Raw genomic sequence first — 17,698 nt, 5'->3', positions numbered from 1 at the left:
CATAATATTTTATAGTTGTAGGATTTTTAAAATAAATTCTTGTTCTGCAACGTTACCTTGTACCCTATACGTACATGAATGTCCTGAAAATCCACAGATCTGTTAGTAAGCAAGTTTTAGAAGCTTTCACAGAAAATACACTCAGCTTTAGAGAGGAGCTATGGTTATACCATCACCTTCTGTGTGCTACTTACACATTAACTCTAAACAACAATACAAACTTTCACACAATGGGAATAATAGGCTAAACTATAGATTTAAGGAAAAAGAGAAACGAGCAGGTACTGTATAAATGGCTCTACCATGAGAGAAAGGGAAAAAATAGATATAAACAGCATTGATTGTTTATAGAGTTCGTATGCATTGTGTCCCTTCAAGCAAATGATTAAGCCCACTGAGAAATATAAAATGTCTTTATGGCTATAAGCTTGAAAAGATGACAGATCTCAGCATCTCACGCTAATCAAATCCTCCTGCAGTAGTCAGGGCCCTGTGAAATATATGGAGCTGACCACAAAGAGTAAGCGTGTGAGAGTGTGCGAGAGGCTTGCAGCGTGAAGCCCACTTGCCATGTGTTAAAGTGAGTTTAATAAGTGCAGCAGCAACAGCAGTTAGGAAGATTGAGTGATATATGTTCCATATGGAGTTGAACTCTCTGAGCCTGTCAACTGTGAACTAGTACGATACCAGCAGGCCACTTCAGGGGTGTCATAACGTTCAGTCTTAACACACTCCCTATTAACTTATACATCTATCATGGCTGGATCTCCCAACAAGATCAGGTGTGAGTTACAGTTACTATACGCGCCAGATTAAAAGAACATGTGCCTGTTTTACTGTCATGTTTTCTGTTGATCTGGTCGATAGTCAGAAGTTCTCATGTTTAGTTCATTATTTAGAAATTTTACAGCAGTTCAAGTCTTTGGACATTGATGATGCATGGTCTGACATGATCAAAATATATAAGATCTCAGCTTATAAACTGAAATGCATTCATTCATTACATGACTCTCTGATTCTGGTCAAATGTTTTTTGTATAATGACCTCTAAACTGTATATTGTCTGTTAAGTTGATATGTTATTGATTTATGCTCAGCTTTATGCAGTCCTATCTGGAAGATGACTCTCTGTCTAGACTATGAGACTGAGGCATAATTCGGTACTCAGATGAACAGAATATGTTGACATTTCTTGTGCTGGTTTGTGATGCGGTTTCTCTTGCTCTAACTGGCCTCTCAGTTGTTGTTTTGTGGCTGAGGTCAAAGTGTTGCTGTCTCTACCATGAGGACCTTTAAAGACCTTTACTTGCATGCATACTGTTTGAAGCAGAGGTGACTAATACAACATTTAGGAGAAAGAAAAACAGAGTACTGGAATTACATTTTATTTCAACCTAAATAATTATTTTATGTTCATTTACCATTTATTTGGTGTATATATTATAGCCATAATATACACTACCGTTCAAAAGTTTGAGGTCAGTACAATTTTTTTAACTACCGTAATCCTTTTATTCAGCAAGGATGCATTCATTTGATTGAAAGTGACAAAAGACATTTTGTAATGTTACAAAAGATTTAAATTAATTTAAATGCTGTTCTATGTTCTTTTGAACTTCCTATTCATAAAAAAATCCTGGAAAAAATGCATCACGGTTTCCACAAAAATATTAAGCAGCACAACTGTTGATAATAATAAGAAATAAGAAATTATTCCGTAAGGATCATGTGACACTGAAGACTGGAGTAATATTGCTGAAAATTCAGCTTTAAATAAATTACATTTTAAAACATATATTTAAATAGAAAACAGTTTCACATAATAATAATAATACACAGTGTGTACACACACACACACACACACACACACACACACACACACACACACACACACACACACACACACACACACACACACACACACACACACACACACACACACACACACACACACACACACACACACACACACACACACATACATATAGTGTAATTAAACATTATTGCAGGTATAAAAGCATTTGACACTTAAAATTACCCAAAATAAAAACACATAATTATTACATATACAATCCAAAACAGTTTGGACACTTTTTATCCCTGCAAATATTGAGAGCCAATGTTTTTTTTTCTGCAACAGAGGCCTAATTCACTTTCAGATACAATGACTCTTTAGATAGAAAAACTCTTTTGTTTTAACTTTTCCACAGTCACAATGGAAGTGCTTCTTTTTCTCAAGCAGTTCCTCCAGAGTCATTTAAAAGGTTTCATATTTTCCACCCTGCGTGTCCAGGACATTTACAGTTGGCGTCAGAATATCAGTTGGTCTGAGGGGAGGCACTTTGAAGTGTTTGTGGTATCACCACATCTGCGGGCAAGATGTGCGCCCGGCAGGGAGGGGGTGTCGGGGGGTTGTTGAATATTGCCTGTCTTCTCCCACATCATGTGACAATGAACAACATTCCTTAACTCTTTCTGGAGCGAGCGCACATTGTGAAACTCTTCCCATCTTCATTCCACATCATCAGCGGCATGAATCTGCACACGGAACTATGATCGGTGGCCATGTTTGTTCTTCTGAATAATGATGAACGTGTCCGAGATGCTTATAATGCTCAAGGGGAGCCTCCATGCTAAGCAGTTCTTCATTTAATTGTTTTCAGAAGGTTACATTGAAATGCGTCCTTTGAAGAATTACATTTAAACAGTGATTATGAAATAAAAAGCAAAGAGACATTCTAAATTGATGGTATAAATGTCTGGTGTGGTGTTGAGCACTCCCGTGTTTGATCTCATTTTGCTCTGTTACCTTATGCATATTATTGGTGTCAGACGTGGCATGCCGCTCACCTACGGGTCGTACAAGGCATGTGCATAAAACATGAGAGGGAAGCCAGAGGACCGAACGAGTGTCAAAGTGTCTGAAGTGTAATGACTTCTGAAGTGAGTGTAATGACCCTGAAGGTCACACAGTAGTTTGAGAAATGTTCCCTCAATGTTCTGGGCACAATTTTAACAAGTTCAGCCAATAATTAAGTTGCTCTGTTTTAATAAAAAAAGAAGAAGTTTTTTTTCCATTTAGGATCAAAACAGTAAAATCACTAAATATAGCTAAATGCCTTATTGACGCAGATTGTCAACAGTAAAATGGCACTGTTATGAACTCCTGAAACAAACAAGCTGGCTCGTAAATGTAGGGCAGCACCAATCCAGTCAGCCCACTGGCACCACACACATCCCACAGTCTGACGCATGAAAGTACCTTCAGCTCAATTACAACAGAACCACAGGACGGCAACTTCATCAACAGTTCAGTCTGCAATAACCGTAACAGCCACACCGCAGTCATTTTCACATTTCATTGATAACAAATGTGCTGCCAGAAAAATGCCAAACGGGCTGCCTTTTTCATAAGCTCTCGGGCTCTTCTGCGTTTCTCACGCAGACTGCAGTGGAGCCATTTGTAGCCATTATTAAAGTCATATTTCACAGCTTTGCCTGTAAATCACCCCGAAATGTTTCAAATTAGTTGGATTACTGTTTTACTTTGCTGTTACTGCTGCAGTGCGTGCTAGACAGCTCTAATGTGTCAAGCTTTACAGGGTGGGCCGGGAAAACTATAGCATCGTTTTTCGTGGTGGGACAAAAATGTGCTATAGCAAACAACCGCAAGCGGAGCGGGCACTCTGTGTTGCTATAGCATTATATACGGTGAATCCTCAACAACATCAGCAGCCAGTGAAATCCTTAATAGTATAGCCCTGACTGTGATGCATCTGGAAAAAAAGAAAAAGTTCACATGAGTGCAACGTTAAACCTGAAAATATCCCTAAAAAAACGCTGGCCAGCTTTCAAGGGCTGACTGGACCGGTGCATGGATCCAACTGGATGATTCATTTTGAGATATGAAAACATTTAATTATGGTAAACCGGTTTTGGGTAATGTTATGACTTGCATGCGTGAGCCAGTGTAGATCATTATAGTATAGTATAACTGGTAAAGGTCACTAGACTGAATCCGTGGGAACTCATGCAGAGAGCATATCCGCTGCCCTGTGCTATAGGCCGCTGAGTTTAGTAACGCCACCATATATAGGCCACCCAATGCTGTTGATATTGCTTTCACTAGTCCCAAACATTATGGATTCTCTCACTCTTTTAAAACGTAACACAGTCTATTGGTGTTCACTGTTGAAATTAAGAGCTGATCATCAGCATAAAAGATTCGAATGGCTGATGTTTATGGTACAGCATATTTTTATATTGCGAAGAAGATATTATAAACATCTGGTGACTTGTTTTTGGAACACTGTCATCTAGTAAGAGCAAAACTTGTGAATCTGTAACGGGGAAACTCCTCATTTAAACGTTTTTTTCTAAACATTCACCTATGGGTTTGAATTGCTTGCCAAGAAAAACAAATCTATCATCCTATTTTGGAGTGAAAAACAGAGAAGAGCTAGAAAAATCAGCAGGATATGTGATTTTTGCTGCTAGATAGCTGTGAAATCAGCAATGTCAACAAACATATCACTGCTCACTTAATATAAACACATCCATAAAATCAGCCAGAACTAACACGTAGGTGACCATAGCCAACATGACACTCAAGCAAAAGGAAAAGTATAAAAATGGTCAAAAAGTTTATTTTATGAATGTACTTATTTATACTTTTGGAAGTCCTACATCCTTAAATTGAATGTATCATTATAATTTATTCTTTATATATTACTCTAAAAAAAGACCTGCTCAACTGTTAGAGTCAATCATATTCTCTGCAGATATAGTCTAACTGCTTTCATAAATTTGATTATATTCCCTTCTATAAAAACACATATCTAAATAAATGACTTGCATATAACCACTGCTACAATCCATAATTTCCAATGAAATGCATGTTTGTTGTCTTATGAAAACAAGAAATTTGTTCAACTATAAATTTGGAGTGGACACGATAAGCATTTCAACATCACCTGGTATAAAAGTATTAAAAATTACCATACACAGCCTCCATAAAACCAACACAGGTATATATATAAAAAAGCACATGGAAAATAAGAAGGCATCACTAATCTAGATTCAACAATCTAGTAATTGATACCGGCACAAACAGTGTGTGTGTGTGTGTGTGTGTGTGTGTGTGTGTGTGTGTGTGTGTGTGTGTGTGTGTGTGTGTGTGTGTGTGTGTGTGTGTGTGTGTGTGTGTGTGTGTTCAAAATGACACGTGGGTAAAAATACTACATATTATTGAGAGACCCCTTTTAAGTTTTAATTTTCAACGATGCAATTGCGAAAAAGTGAAAACTAACCATAACACTTGACAATGGTCATTTGGAAACTCCCTGCCATTCCTCCCGTCCTACAGATGGCGGCCGCGCTCAGTTCAGGCTTCTGTTCCCCCGGCTCGCCCCATCAGATGTGACAGCGGATCAGTGCAGTGCGGATGAACGATGCTTTGATTCTCATTCATGTCAACAGTCTGAAGAGCAGCCAAACCGACGTCTCGCGCTTTCACATGAACGGAATAAAATGCAGCCGGACGATTCGCAGTATTTGCAGCGGTAACCATTACATTTAACCTAAACGTACATCGCAGTATGACAGCGTTATGTTAGTACGATTATGACCATGTATTAAGGGAGACACACTGCATATAATCCGTGTATACTATATATTATTCATTTGGGTATTTATTGCCGCTGGTTTTATTTCCAAGCAAATTAGTTCATTATCATTTCTGTAGTCATAGTGTAAATCTGGGTCAAATTCATCCGCTCCACTTGCAGATGGGCGTGGCCTACTGTCACCATCCCGTTGTGATGCTAGTGTCTCCAATCTGCTCATCTAGACATTTATGTAGTATTTTGGGCGTGTCCCGAGTGAGCTGCACCTATGATGCACGCCTCTTGTGCTCTTTAGGCTTGACAGCTCACTAGGGTTTGAGACAACCAATGTTTATCGCAACTCACTGTCACATCCAATCTTGATCTCTCCTGTGTCTATTAGGAAATGTAGGATTGGTGATATAGATGTGCATCCCACAGAAAAGGCGCTAGTGGTGTATTATGAGGTGGAAGCATCCATTTTAGGAGAGTCGGGCAATGCCAGGCATGAGGAAAAGAAGGAAGGCCAGAAAATGTAAGCAGAGATGAGCTGTGTTTGTGTGCACACACTCTGTACATTCTCTATTCTGTTTATTACATTTCATTCAACTTTTTTTTGTGTGTGTCTGTGTTTGTTCTTTAGCATCCGGCTCAGGAGTCTGAATTCCAGCACTGATATTTCCTCCCTGGCCAGGAAGGTTGTGGAAGAGTGTAAAATCATTCATCCATCAAAACTGGCGGAGGTGGAGCATCTGCTGCTGTATTTAAAGAACCGAAAGAAGCCAAGCAGTAAATGTAAATCCCTCTTTAAAAAATAATTCCCTTTTGTTAAACAATAATAATAATAAAAAAAATTGTTGTATATGAGCAGCTCACAATCTTGTGTTTGTTTATTTTTTTTATCATATCATATGATATTTTAATGGTGATGGCGTTTGTTGTTTCATGTTGTCTGTCCTTAGCGGAGAAGAAGGAAAAGAAACCACCGAAACCCAGAGAGCTCCTGCCGTTTGAAGGAATGGAAGTACGTCTTGTTTCCCACCCAAACACATTTGAAGTTTTATGTAATTAGGTCTGACAAAGTGAATATATTAACACATGTGATTACTTGCTTATTTTGAATGCCATTTATCTCATTTGACATGATAACTGATCCATTCTGTTACAGTACCTACTAATGGAACAAACCATTCGTGGCCAGACTAATCGTCTTTACATAACAGTCCTATTATTTAGCTTCCTGAATGTTTTAACTGTGACAAACTTACATATTTTAGTTGATTGACAGCCATAGTTTTAACTGAAGTTGATGTATTCCCAATTTTCCATAATCCTTTTTTTTTTCAGGTTGAGGAGGAGGCCAATATTAATAAAATAGATGAATACATAGAGCTGTTGTATGAGAGCGTCCCAGAGAAGGTCAGAGGGTCCACTCTGATCCTCCATTTGGCCCGTAACCCTGATAACCTGGAGGAGCTCCTGCATAATGGTACTAAATGAACCGATTGTTTTTTCCTCAATTCACTGTCAACTATTATTATTCTATAACAAACTTCCGTCTCAAAACATATGAAAAGTGATGAACTGCCGCACAACAGCAGTCATTTTAGCGATTTTAACTTTTGAATTCTCTTGCAATATATTTTTTATTTTTGTGTTGGAGTGTGTGGGATGAATCTGTATCAGCGATCATTATCCAGTTGTTTGTGATGTGTTAAATGTTTTTCAGAGACAGCACTTGGAGCTCTGGCCCGGGTATTGCGAGAGGACTGGAAACACAGTGTGGAGTTAGCAACTATTATCGTCTACGTCTTCTTCTGCTTCTCAAGGTACACAATTCCTTTACAGCTTTTTTTGTCCTCTTGCCAACAGCGATACTCATTTTGTTGTGGTGCTTTAAAGAGAATAGAATAGAATAGACCCTGATTTTAGCATGCGGATAATCATGCTGATGTTTACAGAGATAGTTCACCCAAAAAGGAAAGTTAATTTACTCATCCTCAAGTGAGTTTCTTTCTTCTGTGAAACACAAAAGAAGATATTTTGAAGAATGTTTGTTACCAAACAGTTGTGGGGCACCATTGACTTCCATAGTATTTTTTTTTTACATACAATATAAGTGCCCCACAACTGTTTGGTAACAAACATTCTTCAAAATATCTTCTTTTGTGTTCAGCAGAAGAAAGAAACTCGTAGGTTTGGAAACTTGAGGGTGAGCGAATGATGGCAGAATATGACTTTTTTGAGTGAACTCTCCCTTTAAAGTGTTGTCAGCATGGTGAACTCTCTGAGAGGTGAGGTGAAAATAAAAACACAGTTTATATTGTTAAACAGTTACTTTAAATCACCTACTCTGAGCATTTTTCCTGTTATGATCAGATCATGATCTTTAAGTGTCTGTTTGTGGGGACATTAGACCGTTATTGTGTGGTATAATTCATAAATATTTGGCCTATTTATTTGTTGAATATATCTGTCAGCTAGACTATTTAAGGGCTGCATATTTTTGGATTCAGCTTAATGTTGTACTATGAATACATTCAGATGCATATCTCTGTCCATTTTGTATCATCTCACTGTTTATTTTATTTTTTATCTTGCTGTCTTTTAAGTATGTAAGTGTATGTAAGTGTTTTGAGAGAGGGATTTTGGAGGATATATATGCTACCTTCACTTTACATTTTTTATTTTAAGAGGCAGATTGCATACCATATATCATTCTGATATAGCTCTTGAAAGCCTTAAGAAAACCATGATATGTTCTCAAAACATCTTTAGTGGCTGCAGATCAGGTTACTGCTTTCACTGAGATAGCTGTCAGCTTTTATTTGAGCTATGAAAGACTTGTGTTCTCATTTGAAGGTTTTCCTTGGCTCTCATTTTCCGATGGCTAATGTGGAAATTTCTTTTCGCAAGCTAGAATGACTTTGACGTTTGAAGGATGTATTTGAAATGTATGATGAGTTGTTTGGCCCGATCTTTCAGTTCTGTTTATGTACTAATCAGGACTAGAGTAAGAAATTCATCTGGCACGTCCGTCTCGGTGTCTCTGCATACCAGCCATTGTCTAGTTCTCAGATTGTATCGCATGCATCAGTGTCTGGCTGAATGTGCCAGCAGAGGTCGAAGGAGGACAGACCCTCACGACTCGTGTTCTTCCTGCAGTTTCTCTCAGTTCCACGGGCTCATCACGCACTATAAGATTGGCGCGCTGTGCATGAACATCATCGAACACGAGCTGAAGAAATATGACCTGTGGCAGGATGAGTTAGAGAAGAAGAGCAAGGCTTATATCCTTTTTGTCAATCACTTTTTAATCATAAAGTCAAAAATGAATCACTAAATGAACATGTTAAATGAACTAGATTATTCCTTAACATATCCACGTGACGAGGACCCCGACAACCAGAGCTTGCGGAAGGAGCACGAAAAAACCCTAAAGAAATACCAAAGCCTCCTTGTCAAACAGGAGCAGCTGCTGCGAGGTATAGGAAGTGTTTTTTATTTTTACAAGTTTAATAGGAATCATTCATTAAGCTTTGTTTATATGTTCCTCTACCTCCCTTTGGCTCTAGTTGCGTTCTACCTGCTGTTGAACCTGTCTGAGGACACCCGCACAGAGCTCAAGATGAGGAACAAGAATATTGTGCACCTGCTGGTCAAGTCTCTAGAGAGGGAGAACGAGGAGCTGCTGGTGCTGGTGGTCTCCTTCCTCAAAAAGCTCAGCATCTTCTTGGAGAACAAGAACGACATGGTAAAAATCCTAATATATTACCTTTTGTAATTCTGATCTCACAATCTAGGCTACTTTGCTGGTGTGTCCAAGACAGTGTTCGTATCCGTTCCGGTGTCCTTGCCGATGCCGGTGTCCGTATCTGTGCAAGTGTCCGTAACCGTGCTGGTGTCCGTGGCGGTGTCTGTATCCGTGGCGCTGTCCGTATCTGTTCGGTGTCCGTATCTGTGCCGGTGTTCGTATCTGTGCTGGTGTCCGTATCTGTGCCTGTGTCCATGCCAGTGTCCGTATCTGTGCCGGTGTCCGTATACATGCCAGTGTCCGTATCCGTGCCGGTGTCCGTATCCGTGCCGGTGTCCGTATCCATGTTGGTGCCGATGCCGGTGTCCGTATCCGTGCCTGTGTCCGTATCCATGTTGGTGCCGATGCCGGTGTCCGTATCTGTGCCGGTGTCCTTATCCGTGCCGGTGTCCTTATCCGTGCCGGTGTCCTTATCCGTGCCGGTGTCCGTATCCGTGCCGGTGTCCGTATCCGTGTTGGTGCCGATGCCGGTGTCCGTATCCGTGTTGGTGCCGATGTCCGTATCCGTGTTGGTGCCGATGCCGGTGTCCGTATCCGTGCCGGTGTCCGTATCCGTGTTGGTGCCGATGCCGGTGTCCGTATCCGTGTTGGTGCCGATGCCGGTGTCCGTATCCGTGCCGGTGTCCGTATCCGTGTTGGTGCCGATGCCGGTGTCCGTATCCGTGCCGGTGTCCGTATCCGTGTTGGTGCCGATGCCGGTGTCTGTATCCGTGTTGGTGCCGATGCCGGTGTCCGTATCCGTGTTGGTGCCGATGCCGGTGTCCGTATCCGTGCCGGTGTCCGTATCCGTGTTGGTGCCGATGCCGGTGTCCGTATCCGTGCCGGTGTCTGTATCTGTGCCGGTGTCCGTATCTGTATCCATGTTGGTGCCGGTGTCCGTATCCGTGCCGGTGTCACTAGGGACCAACAACTGTTTGGTAAGCCACATTCTTCATAATAACTTTTATTTTCAACAGGAAAAAAATAACTTATTTGGCCTAAATGTCTGCCATTCCTTTTTTAATTTATTTTATATTTTATAATAAAACATTAAAAAACAAAAGAAATCTCACTGCTCTGAGAAGTTTAATAGTAGCTTTAATAAGTATCAATTAGGGCTGTAAACGATTAATCGCGATTAATCGAATTCTAGATAAAAGTTTGTGTTTACATAATATTATGTGTGTGTATTGTGTATAATTATTTTGTATACTGTATATAAATACACACACATGCATGTACTGTATATATTTAAGAAAAATGTGTTATTTATATATAAAATAGTTCTATTTATATATAATATATATAAATCATATAAAAATATATATGCATTATATAAATGTAAATATTTCTCAAATATATACATGCATGTGTGTGTATTTATATATACAAAATAATTATACACATTAAACACATATTATGTAAATACAAACTTTTATTTTGGATTCGATTAATCGCGATTAATCGTTTACAGCCCTAGTATCAATGTATAATTTATACAGTGAAGTCTATGTAGTTTTATTTTTATATTTGTTAATAAAAAAAAAAAGAAGAAGAATTCTTCTGTTAAATACACCTACTGTAGCTGAAAAAATAAAGCACTGTTTATTTCATTTGTATTTTATGTTGTGTATATTAGGGGTGGAACGGTACACAGAAGTCACGGTTTGGTTCAGACATCACGGTTCGGTACAATGGAGGGAAAAACAAAACAAAAATGCAGAAGGCATTTATTTTTATTGTGCATGTCTCAGGCTGTACCACCTATACAGTCTCTCCCCTGAGCTAGCTGAGGCAGCCTGCCCTGAAGTGTGTAAATAAGATGTAAACAAAATAAGACAATCTGCTATAAACTGAAAATATAGCATCTCTTATGTGCGGACGCACGAGCGCGAAGGTGTGTGCGGCAAAAATGTCGTCATTGCGGTGTGGGCGGTCGGTGTGCTGTGCACGGCTTTTTTTGTAACAGCGCGCACGGCTCCGCATCTGAAGATGCATGACTTCAAGCCGAATCTGGCCGAGCATGTACATCTCACAGTACCGGCACCCAGTTCTTGCATCTAAATGAGTTGCTTACATTAACTAAATGAGCCTACAATAGCAGACATAAGCCCTTTAAATAAAAAAATGGCCATGTTTTATAAAAAGGTTCACAAAACTAAATAAAAATGTTTTAAAATTATGTAAGATAACGTTAATTTAGTTGTAGATTACGTTCTCATATCCATTTCCCCCCCCCTAATGTCACAGGGAATAATCTGGTTTACTGCTTTGCACGATTCTTTTGTAGTGTGGTTTTGATGTATTAAAGTGTTGTACTAAAATATTCACGAATGTACCTTACTTCTTCTCGCCGCTGATTCCTGATGGTTAGAGGACAATTACACCGAGTCGCACCCTGTCGTTTCAAAGAATACACCGGCGAGCGTGCATTTAGGGAGGTGCGCGCGCAGTCAGCGGAGGCTCGCAAACCCATAGACAGCGCAAACCTAGCTTAAGGCAGGGGTACAGAACGCGCGTTTCTAACAGTAGTTCCGCATTACATTAATTAATTGGCACACGAGTTTTATTTATTTTTATAGCGTGTATTCTCCGTGTAAATTCATGCACCGAACCGTGACGCCCATACCGATTCGGTTCAACACGAATACATGTACCGTTCCACCCCTAGTGTATATGTAATGTGTATCTTTGTTCTTACTGTATCTTTTATTAAAGCAGTCCGTAACATTTTGGGGTTAAAAATAATCCCAAATAAATTTGAGCAAGTACATAACCAGCCAGTGTTAAAAACTATCTGCGTGCCTTAGCTCGATTCAAAACGGTAAGCTTGTAATAATGTTTTTAATTCCAGTGGTACTGGTCTTTGCATCATTGCGTCACTGTCTCAACTCTCGGTGATGAACCCAAACGCAGACAGTATGCAATTAACAAGGTTTATTAAAGACAGGAAAAACTGGGAAAACAAAACCCACGAGGGGGCAAACAACACGGGTAGGGAAAATAAAGACTACCAACACTAGACTAAGACTGGACAATTAACTAGACTATAAACTCACAGCAAATACAAGGTTAAACAGCTCTGTGACAAAACAGAATACTCACAAGGGTGATTACAACATGAACCCGCACAAGACAGCAAACACAAGGGGATTACAAAGGGGAGAAAAGGATAGGGACAACAGGTGATACTAATGAAACAATGAAGACTAACGAGGAGAACAAGGGGGCGGGGTTAAGTGAACAAAAGGTCTGTCGTCATGATCCTGCCTCAAGACTAGAGAAAATCAAGGACACGAGGGCAGAATCATGACAGTCACATCTGTACACATAAAGAAGAGTCTCTCGGCTAGTAGGCTATGTAGCGTGTGAGGATGTTGTAATAATTCAAATAATTACATTTATTTATTTGATGGCGGTTCCAGAAAGGTTCAAACGAAAATCACCAGTGTCCAGTGACAACTGGAGATTCACCCGTTGTAAAATGCAAAAGTCTTCGGAGTAGCTACAGGAAAAAAAGAGACCGCAACCGGGCCCATGCGAAAACAAGGATAAATATCGGAAGGGCATTAAATGTAGTCATGCAATGCTGATGTTGTTAACATTAACAATTTGAGAACAACTTATAATTTGCACGGTTTGACATGATATGATAAAGCGATCGTTAGATTTAATCAGCACGATTTAATGCAATGCTTTTTTTACGTTAGTTGGTCAGAACAAAAGTGGATGTTACTTACTGGAGTCGGATGACATTTTCCAGTGAAAATTCTTATGTTGGTCATACTTCCAAAAACTGATCTGTGATTCTGAATGACCGTATCCACGCCGGCGCGGCGACTGACAGCCGCACATTCTCCTCAAAACATTGGATTCATCCTCGCTGTGCCGTGCCGAGGAATAACCCACGTTAAGTTGATAATTCCACGAATAACTGCAATTGCAGATTTCAAACAGAGATGGCGACAAAGAGGAAAAACTACGGACTGCAGCTTTTTTTAACATAAAATAATGACAACAATTTTTATCTTCGCCACTTTAGCCTAAATGTCTGCCATTCTTTTTTATTTAATATTTTGTTACCTTGTAACTTAAGGCTTTGTTTTTTAAATAGGGACATTAGTTTGGCTGTAATACTCTGTCACTTGCAAAATAGTAAAACCAACATGAAAAAGAATTGTGATAAAATCGTGATTTTCATGAAGAAAATCGTGATATGATATTTTTGCCATATCACCCACCCCATCTAAATTTTAATTTTATAACAAGTATCTGATTTCTGACATCAAGTATTCGATTTGATTTTTGATTCCCAAATCCTAATTTATATACATATACATATGAATCATAAATATATGGATTTTATACACTTTGAATGACATTCAGGGTGTATTTCCTGGCTACAAATTAATTTGCTATTACGTTAGCACATTTTACTAATTCGTTCCCTCGGTTTAAGTAAATCATGCGCATGCACAATATAATAATTTGTTCCCAATCCCTTGTTTTACTAAATAGTGCACACAATAAAATAATTTGTTCCCTCGTTTTACTTAATCATGCGCACAATAAAATAATTTTTCTCTTTTTTTTTTACTTAATCGTGCACATGATATAATAATTTGTTCCCTCGTTTTACTAAATCTGGGCCACGTTGTAATAATTTGTTCCCTTGATTTAGTTCAATCAAAACAAGGGAATGAATTAGAATATTGTGGCCATGATATACAATATATATTTTGTCCTGCTTGTCCACTGTCAGTCCACCTGGAGTCAATCTACTCTGGCTATGAATGTGCATTTATCAAGACAGACGTTGTTTTTATTCCTGTATCCCTTAACCAAATCCTTGTTGCAGATAAAAGAAATGGACTAGTATTGGCTTTGAAAATCTTTCATCATGTACGTACATAAAAACACATGTTGGACAAAAATTTCTGGCAAAAAAAAGATGATTCTATTTGTGTCTCCAGACGAAGCGATTTTCAAAGGGAAAAGATTGTTTAAATAATTTCATTTAATAAATTTCCTTCATGTAGTTGTTTCAACATCTAATTTAAAATGTATTACGTGTACTTGACTTGTGCGTTTGTAATAGGCAGAGATGGACACGGTGGAGAAGCTGGCTCGCCTGGTTCCATGTGAACACGAAGACATGATGAACGTCACTCTGCGACTCCTCCACAACCTCTCCTTTGACACGGGCCTGCGCACCAAGATGGTGCATGTGGGTTTACTGCCCAAACTCACTACTCTGCTGGGTAACTCTCTTACCTTTCATACAAATGAGATTGGACCATCGTTCCACTGTAATTGAATTGCACAGCAAGTTTTTTTTTTTTACATTTTCACACATTTTAATGCCAAGGACTTTGCATCACATATAGTTCCACAGTAGTTTTACTAGAGATATTGCCTAAAACCCTCACTGAGAAACTCTGTAGAAATAATAACAATTATAAACCCTACTGTTCAAAGATATGTGGACGGTAAGATTTTTTTCATGTTTTGAAAGAAGTCTCTCACAAAAGCTGCATTTATTTAATCAAAAACAATTAAAACAGCTGTTTTCTATTTTAATATATTTTAAACTATAATTCATTCCTTTGATGGTAAAGCTGAACTTTACTCCAGTCTTCAGTGTCACATGATCCATCAGAAATCATTCTAATATGCTGATTTGCGGCTCAAGAAACATTTCTCAATGTTGAACAGTTGTGCTGCTTAATATTTTTGTGGAAACCGAGATGCATTCAGTAAGTTCAGAAGAATTAAAATTAATTTAAAATTGAAATATCTTTAACAGTATTAATGTCTTGCTGTCACTGATCAGTTTAATACATCCATGCTTAATAAAAGTATTCCTTTCTTTAAAAAAACAAAAACATCTTACTGACCCACTTAAGTTAACATTGACTGCCCTAAAAATACATTTTGTGAAATCTTTTTTTTCCCCTTTTAAATTTTTTGCTCATGACAATCTCATCCAAGCCCAGAATGTTACGGTTTTAATGCAGTATATTAAGAACGAACAGGATAATATAATTTTCCTATTTTCCATTTAAAATAAACCTCTTTGGCCCAGCAAGAAATTGGATAAAACTTGTATGAGTGAGGTTAATGGACAAATTACATTTGTAAGGTTTCAAATTAAAGTCATCTTTAGACATTATACACTCTTATCTTCAGACTAGAAAGCGACTATTTAAGGTTGCATTCAATGATTCAAAATCTGTACGATCTACATCTGAATGATTTGAGAATATACAGTTACACTGAAAGCAAAAACCTGCTTTGGCAGCAGCGGGTTCAAGTGCAGATGATGGAGGTTTGACTTAAATTATGGCCATTTCTATCAGATATCCTGAATCATCAAGCTAAGCCAAACACATTTACCCAGTGATTTTGAGTCCAGCCACACATGTCATAGGAAAAGTCTGTTTTCATTTTCAGTCGTTCACAACAATCCCAACAGCGCTTTCTGTACGTCTTTGTCAGGCGTCAACCACAATATTTTGGGTAATTCGAGGCCTATCACATGCTGCGCTTTTGCTAACCAGCTCGGATGACACCTCCGCATCAAATGCTGCTTGGGAAATCATTTTCGTGATTACATCTAAGGACTTAATTGCTGCACATTTTTCACTGTGCCAGCCGTTAACGCTCCAGCAGTTAGGGGCGAGTTTAAGAGGCTACCTGGCTGGTGTCGTAAAGCCCGTCCGTGTCCTCCTACCCTCGCTGAGGTGAGGCAGCGACGTGGGTCATCTGTGTCTGCAGACACTAACGAGAAGCACATGTCCCAGCCACCGAGGGCCCGCCCAAGACGGCCCTCGCTTATTAATGCCACTAAAATATATGCCTCCTCCTGTGTCCCCAATTAAACAAACTAAGCAAACCTCTTCTCTCCTTTTCTTTACCTACTCAGCTTTCCCCCAGCGGTCACATCTGCTTCTAATCGCTGATGTGATAATGTGTTCTAGGGTGTCTCGGGTCCCGACTGCCATGGTTGGACTTATAATGACTGATTATACCATTGATCTATCCGAGTGTTTCCTATCTCGCAGGGGAGTATCAGCATTAGGGAGGAAGAGTAGGAGGGCGTAAAGTGTTATTAATGAGAGTGTTTTTAGGGAGAAGTGTGAGTGTTTGGGTTGCGTGTGGATCTCTGCTCTCTCTCTCTCTTCCCCATGGAATGGGTTTGGATCGTGATCGCATACACCACATGCTCTTATCTCCAATCTCTATGATAAATAACTCGCTCTCAGCACGAGCCAGTATAAATACGTTATGTAACTGACCACGACGGATCAATTTAGATAGCGCTTTAAAAGTTTACACACGTTGTGAATATCTGTCTGAAGGGTTTTTTTTTGCTCTCCTTTTTTTTCTGTAGGTGATGACACGCACAAGCACATAGCGATGCGCATCCTGTACCACATCAGCGTTGATGACAAATCTAAATCCATGTTCGCGTATACTGACTGCATCCCTCAGGTCTGAGTCTTCTTCACTTTTATTCACTTTTGATTATTGAGATTAGGGCTTTTAATAATCAACATTGTTCTGTTGATTATTTCCTGAATTAATTAGGGTAACACTTTATTTTACAATGTCCTTGTTACATGTTGTTACTATAGTAATAACTGTACATTATGCATAATTACATGTAACTAACCCTAAAACACACCCTAGTCTTAACCATAAATAACCTGATTGTAAGAACAAGTAGTTGATTACTATTACTCAGTACTTAATTATACATTGTAAATGTATAATTACAATAATTGTAACTTTTGTATAATTGTAACAAGGACACTTTTAAATAAAGTGTAACCGTAATTAGATATTCTCCAACTTGCCCAATATTAAGGTTTTGATAAAAAAGTAGCAATACAGTTTAAATGACCAAATAAATTATATTAAATAATAATATTAATCAAAACCTAATAAAAATCAGTGAAATGAACAGGTTCTAGCAGGACATAATTTAATTTCCTTCTCTTATCATAGTAGCACTATGCATGTAATCAGAATTTTTTCAGTAATGAAAAAGTAATACATTTTAATGTATTATAATAATTGTTACTTGTTAAATATACAGTTGTAGTTGACTTAAAAACTAATTTACCTGCTTATACGGTTTTGATCCATATGATTGGCATCTGTTTGATTGACAGGCATATGCATGCTCTATGAAGTATGTAGAGTTAAATACTAGTGTGATGGAGGCATTTAATTGTTAGGGGCAAAAAATAAATGTTCATGTTTTTTGCATTTCTAAAGTGCCATTACTGACGGAAGT

At 38.6% G+C, this 17,698-nt stretch overlaps 1 protein-coding gene across 1 annotated transcript in view; it reads left to right on the top strand.

Moving 5' to 3' along the window:
- Positions 1–5,408: 5,408 nt before the first annotated feature.
- kifap3b (kinesin-associated protein 3b) overlaps positions 5,409–17,698 on the top strand; it is a 32,766-nt gene continuing 20,476 nt past the window's right edge. The window contains exons 1-11 of the mRNA XM_079614025.1: positions 5,409–5,561; positions 6,007–6,138; positions 6,247–6,398; positions 6,566–6,627; positions 6,951–7,092; positions 7,333–7,432; positions 8,769–8,893; positions 8,990–9,088; positions 9,179–9,357; positions 14,495–14,657; positions 16,790–16,890. Coding sequence (XP_079470151.1) covers positions 5,530–5,561; positions 6,007–6,138; positions 6,247–6,398; positions 6,566–6,627; positions 6,951–7,092; positions 7,333–7,432; positions 8,769–8,893; positions 8,990–9,088; positions 9,179–9,357; positions 14,495–14,657; positions 16,790–16,890 — 1,287 coding nt within the window. The 5' untranslated portion in view covers positions 5,409–5,529. The remainder of the gene's footprint in view (positions 5,562–6,006; positions 6,139–6,246; positions 6,399–6,565; positions 6,628–6,950; positions 7,093–7,332; positions 7,433–8,768; positions 8,894–8,989; positions 9,089–9,178; positions 9,358–14,494; positions 14,658–16,789; positions 16,891–17,698) is intronic.

The sequence above is a fragment of the Phoxinus phoxinus genome, assembly GCF_949152265.1.
Source record: "Phoxinus phoxinus genome assembly, chromosome: 5".
Taxonomy (NCBI): Eukaryota; Metazoa; Chordata; class Actinopteri; order Cypriniformes; family Leuciscidae; genus Phoxinus; species Phoxinus phoxinus.
This window is presented reverse-complemented; position numbering and strand designations above follow the sequence as displayed.